Source organism: Sinocyclocheilus rhinocerous, unplaced genomic scaffold, assembly GCF_001515625.1.
Source record: "Sinocyclocheilus rhinocerous isolate Xijiao unplaced genomic scaffold, SAMN03320098_v1.1 scaffold623, whole genome shotgun sequence".
Taxonomy (NCBI): domain Eukaryota; kingdom Metazoa; phylum Chordata; class Actinopteri; order Cypriniformes; family Cyprinidae; genus Sinocyclocheilus; species Sinocyclocheilus rhinocerous.
In genome coordinates this window covers 1-6,104 of record NW_015644631.1, presented here as the reverse complement: position 1 = coordinate 6,104, position 6,104 = coordinate 1, and the positions used below count along the sequence as shown (strand labels likewise).

The window sequence follows — 6,104 nt, the reverse complement described above, 5'->3', positions numbered from 1 at the left end:
GCATTACATCACTCGCTCACCAATGGATCCTCTGCAGTGAATGGGTGCCGTCAGGATGAGAGCTGATAAAAACATCACAATAATCCACAAGTAATCCACACCACTCCAGTCCATCAGTTAACATCTTGTGAAGCGAAAAGCTGCATGTTTGTAAGAAATAAATCCATCATTGAGGTGTTTAATCTTTAAACCATCACTTCTGGCCAAATTTCAAGTCCATAATCCATAATAAAGCTTCCTCCATTGAAAAAGTCCATCCTCTGTTGTCGTCTCACATCAAAATCCACCGACATATACGTTTATACGTTAATCTGTTTTTGCTTGTAAAAGGTGCTTGATCTGTGCAGATTTCTCTCTTGATTCAAGCAAGGCAACTTTTTCACTAGAGAAAGCAATATTATGTTGTTTAAGCCGGAAGCAATGGTTTGAAGTTAAAAATGTCTTGATGGTTTTGTTTTTACAAACATGCTGCTTTTCGCTTCACAAGACATTAATTGCTGGACTGGAGTGGTGTGGATTATTGTGATGTTTTTATCAGCTGTTTGGACTCTCATTCTGATGGCACCCATTCACTGCAGAGGATCCGTTGGTGAGCGAGTGATGTAAAGCTAAATTTCTCCAAATCTGTTCTGATGAAGAAACAAACTCATCTACATCTTGAATGGCCTGAAGGTGAGTACATTTTTAGCAAATTTTCATTTTTGGGTGAACTATTCCTTTAAATAAGCAAAGCCTGATCATACTTGAATGTCATGTTGCTGCTTTGAAAAAATGAAGAGCCAGAGAGAAATGATCCCAGACCGATAAGTTTTATTATAATAATGGGAAAATCAGTTTTCAAAGCATGGGATTTAACCACTGCACGATCATGTTCATCTTGCATGCTCCCGCCCCATTCAATCACTTACATCATGCATGCATTGCTGCACACAAGCACTACGGGCCGTTCAAATTCCCTTCGGTTTTTGTCCGCTGTGATGAGCTCAGTAGTGTCACTGTGTCCAATAATCAACCTGAAGACCGCTGGCTCCAAATCAGTGTCCCTGGCCACCTGATGTTCAATGAGGTCTGGTTATTCTTTTAGGAAAGCATAAAAGATACAAAACACGACCCGACCAGTGAGACGCAGGCTGAAAAATATTGCATGAACGACACAGGTGGGTTTTTGGTTCAGACATGCCTCTTTTCAAACACTTCTTCTGCAGGTGGGACGTTTTTGGAGTCACATGAGCATATCGAAATGAACGCATGTCTTCATTTCACCTTTATAGTCACTGTAAATTCATTTCATCTGCTTCACTGATGATCAGTCCATCATAACTCATCAGAACTTTTCGGGCAATTTCTAATTTGTTTCTCTATTGGGTGGAAAATTTGGCCACCTGAGCAAAAACATCTCTTATAGTCGTGGCCTAATGGTTAGAGAGTCGGATTCGTAACCCAAAGGTTGCGGGTTAGGTGGGGGGAGTGAATGTACAGCGCTCTCTCCCACCTTCAATACCACGACTGAGGTGCCCTTGAGCAAGGCCCCGAACCCCCAACTGCTCCCCGGGCGCCGCAGCAAAAAATGGCTGCCCACTGCTCCGGGTGTGTGTTCACGGTGTGTGTGTGTGTTCACTGCTGTGTGTGTGCACTTTGGATGGGTTAAATGCAGAGCACTAATTCCGAGTATGGGTCACCATACTTGGCCACATGTCTTACAGCATACACATCATGCACTTGCACCAGTTTGGCCCTTGATGTAACTTAAAGATAATAAATCATATTTCTGAAAACAAGTTTTACAATAAAAAAAAAAAAAAAGCACATTTTTAGGTTACCTGTGGACACTTTTTGACAGTGCGGTGTTAACTGTACCATTCTTTACCAAGACATTTTATGATAAGCTTATTTCAAAATAAATGTCATGCAAGGATTTTTTATTCTTTATCTTAAATGTTTTATTAGACGTACAAAATAGTATTATATTATAGCACTGCAGTTATTTCTTATTGACTATAATACAATCAAATGGCTTTCTCCACTTATTTTCTATCTGCACAACATTTTATTTTTTTCTGTGTGGGTGTGCCGTAAAGTTATTTTGTGTTTGTGGGTTTGTCTGTCTCATGGAGAACAAACTGAGTGCTGATTTGTAAGCATGTGTAGAGCATTTTCTGAAAAAGAAATTGTAGAGTCCTTATTTTATTATTATTATTATTTTTTTTATACAAATATTTTCAATAAAAGCACTTTGCAGTTCCTGAATGGTTAGCCTTTTTTTCTTTTGTGTTTGTTTGGTTTGTTTATTTTATTTTAATTGTAAAATTTTTTTATATTGTTTATATTATTATTGTTTTTTTGTTGTTGTTTTTTTACAAAAAATAAGTTTCTATTTTTTTGTTCATGTACTTGCTGTCAATTATTTTCTTTTGTGTTTGTTTTATTTATTTATTTTTTATTAATCTTTTTTTTTTTCATGTACTTCTTACTGTCAATTATTATATACTTTATTGTATGTTGATCATTCTTTTCTTTGGATTTTTGTTGTGCAAAATCAGACTTGATAAAATTCATCAAACAAAAAGCATCAATTAAGAGTTTTTATTAACTAATATTTTTCTTTTGTTTTTTGTTTTGTTTTTTGTTTTTTTAGTAAAAATAAAATGTCACATAAAGGTGAAGTTTTTATAGTTATGTTTAAACCGTTTTAAGTGGGACATTTGCTTGTTGTTGCTGTTGTACTCATTTGGTCTTCTTTTCACCGGCAGGTAAAAAGTAGGATGGTTGGTCAGCCCTGCACAGATGTGGATCCGTCCAGCTCAGCATGTGAAAAGACCCCATTACTTCAGACCCCAACAAGTTAAAGCCACTATCCACATCACAGCCTACTTTCATAATAACCTTACAATCCCACGATCCACTGGACAACAAATAAAACTAATTTTTTTGAATATTGGGGTTGAATGAATGAACTGGTTTAAGTACAGACTATTCTGTGTGATGAAGGGGATTTGATGTGGATTACGAAGTGTGAGTGAAGCCGTTTTATTTGTGTGTTTTTTGCCCATTGTTTGGGTCTAAAGTGCTGTGCGGGGTCAATACAAAATTTTAAAGGTTAGTTTTTGACACTTTACAAAATATACTAGACATTGAATTTCAAATGGTGCATTTATAAAAAAAAATTATAATAAATGAATGTAAAAAAATTAAACATGACTAAATGATCAAATCACTCCAAACCCTACTTTGTCAGAAGTAAAAAACGCTCTTTGAAGATATTTCATCTTTATCTTGTAACCTTTAACCTTTATCCTGTAAATAAGGGCGTGCCATGAACACTTTGTGACAGTAATGTGCCACTGAATGAAACATCCTCTGAAAGCAGGGGGAAAAAATGCGGAGCCAACACACATTTCTCAATGCATGTTTCCTGTATTCTGTCCGAAAAGGTACTTGTATGTAAAGGATGTAAAATATTCTTTAATGTGTCGTTGTGTTTGCATTCTCTTGATTGCTGTTCATTATGAAATGAAATGGGTTTATTTTAAATATTTGAAAACTTTATCAATAATGGCTTTCAATTTCATGGTGGTTTGTTTTAGTTCTGCATGTTTCTCAGGCAGCAAATGTTAAACTTGGCCTGGACAAATGTCTTTATAACTCTGACTGCAAACAATGCATGGTCATGAGTCCATGATAAATTTATTACTCATTAAATAGTACTGTTAAGGTCTATAAAAAGCTGTGCAGATTAGATAACTGTTGTCTTATAAAATAGTATTGCGTTGTCCATTGAATGAAAACATGGAGGTGTTATCTCACGCCAAAGTCAAATCAAACATAGGATTTAAGTCTATCCTGGCTAAAGATTAAATGAAGTACATTCCCCTAATTTTTATTACGGTAACGTGTTTGACTTATTTAGGCCTACTTCATAATTCGTATTGGCAAGAATGATCATCAGAATCAATTTTCATTAGATTTTTATTTTTTTTATAATATCGAATTATCCAGTCCAGGCGCATTTGTTTTATTAAAATCAACATAAAGGCAGCATAGCAAATACTATTATTTATCATTTGTATTTTACAATTAAAACTCATTATTCTCATTACATTAACGAGAGCGAGGTTCTTTAGACCGCCTCAAGATGGCAGCGAGTGACAAACAGTACAGACGCCGGGTTTGTGTTGAGCTGAATCTTTCTGTGGACTTATTGCTAATCATTTTACTTTGTTGGTCCTTTTTGAACACCATTTGTGTAATGCTCGCAGAACAGAACGGTGATGAAGAAATACACAAATCCTGGCAAATGTGTGGCCGCAGTTGTGTTGACAGAAACGGAGAGAGGCCGCTCTTGACGTGAGTTTTTACATTGTGTAAAATAACATTACATAATGACAACGGAAAATGGTTTGTTCAGATTAAATGTCTTTGTTTGGGCTCCCATAGAACGCTACGATATACTTAGAAATGTTTCTTCAATAAATGTAAGAATATATTATATTGTTTGTAATAAGAACATTTAATGGACGGAATCAGCTTACTATAGGTTTACGTAATTATCCATACGCTTATCTAGTTTTATTTATTACTTTATTTCTGGTAAATCGTGTTAAAATGTATCAAAGAAGAAACATCAGGCTTTTGCTCATCTCTTAATAGTCATTGTTTTGTGTTGCACTGCATTATATATTTTGACCCCACTATAAAACTAGAGCTTTGATCATAAAACTAAGCATTTTTAAATATTGTCTTACTAAGATATATTATTTAGAGATATAAATTGGCAACTCCTATTTATATGCATTTTGTTTAAGTAGTCTGCTATATTGTCATTAACATTTCACTGAGGCACGTTACAAGCTGTAATGTCACAATTGCATGTTACTTTTTGTGTATATAAATATCAGCAACTGCACCAAATTGCCATAATTTTGCTCAGGTTTGAGCTTAGTGTATGAGCTTTGTTTTGCTAAGCTGACAAAATAGTAATTTAGCAGATATCTATTTTAATATAAATCTATTTGTCCATCTATGTGTCCATTTTTAATCCAATAAAATGCTTTTTAGAGTGAGATAGTCCCTTCCCCAATTCCACCTGCCATCTAACAAAAACAAATAGCAAATTACAGCCTTAACCTCACAACACAAAATAATGTTATTATTTGCATGGATGACTTTTAAAGCAAGTTTGGTTTAGAATCATTTCTTTTAAGATTAGCAAAAGTCAATAAGTGTCAACGTGATGCGTCCGTGTTAAGTATGTGTTTTGATGTATCTAAAAGTCCCAAACAGAACATGAGGGTTAGCACTTTATCAATGCAGGCCATCAGGACTCCTTCAACATTTGAAACGAAATGTGCAGAAAGAGAAAAGGCAGTCTGACGGGGATTCAATCGATGAAGTTGGCAAACATGTAGACGTGACCTTTTCCGCGCTTCAATCACATGTCCTGAGGGGACTCACGTTTCTGTGTTTCTTTGACCCTTGACATGGCCACAAAGCCGTCTTGCATGTGAAATATAGAGCTTTATTTAGACACTGCAATGAGCCATATCTCAAATATATTGCCAAAAATCAGGCTATCCAAGATGTAGATGAGTTTGTTTCTTCATTGGAACAAATTTGGAGAAATTTAGCATTAAATCACTTGCTCAAATGGATCCTCTGCAGTGAATGGGTGCCGTCAGAATGAGAGTCCAAACAGCTGATAAAAACATCACAATAATCCACAAGTATTCCACACGAATCCAGTCCATCAATAAATGTCTTGTGAAGTGAAAAACTGTGTGTTTGTAAGAAACAAATCCATCAAGACGGTTTTAGCTTCAAATAATTGCTTCTGGCTAAAATACAAGTTCATAATCCATAATAAAGCTTCCTCCAGTAAAAAAGTTTCATCTGAATCAGGAGAGAAATATGCACAGATCAAGCACCATTACAATCCATAACAGTCCAAAACAGCTCTAAACAAATATAGGTGGATTTTGTTTCGAGACAACTACAGGGGATGGACTTTTTCATTGGAAGAAGCTTTACTATAGATATGGACTGGTATTTTGGTGAGAAGTGACGGTTTAAAGTTAAAATACCTTAATGATGGATTTGTTTCTTACAAA

The 6,104-nt window shown here is 35.3% G+C and overlaps 1 protein-coding gene across 2 annotated transcripts in view; it reads left to right on the top strand.

Annotated features, from left to right (window-relative positions):
• The window catches only part of LOC107758624 (scavenger receptor class B member 1-like), an 18,035-nt gene extending 14,797 nt beyond the window's left edge, over positions 1–3,238 (top strand). Inside the window, exons 12-13 of one of the 2 annotated variants that reach the window (XM_016576393.1) lie at positions 1,085–1,157; positions 2,751–2,833. In XM_016576393.1, the coding sequence (XP_016431879.1) occupies positions 1,085–1,157; positions 2,751–2,761 (84 nt within the window). In that variant the 3' untranslated portion in view covers positions 2,762–2,833. Of the gene's footprint in view, positions 1–1,084; positions 1,158–2,750 lie in introns of both variants that reach the window. The other variant, XM_016576392.1, reaches the window with a different exon arrangement.
• Positions 3,239–6,104: the final 2,866 nt, after the last annotated feature.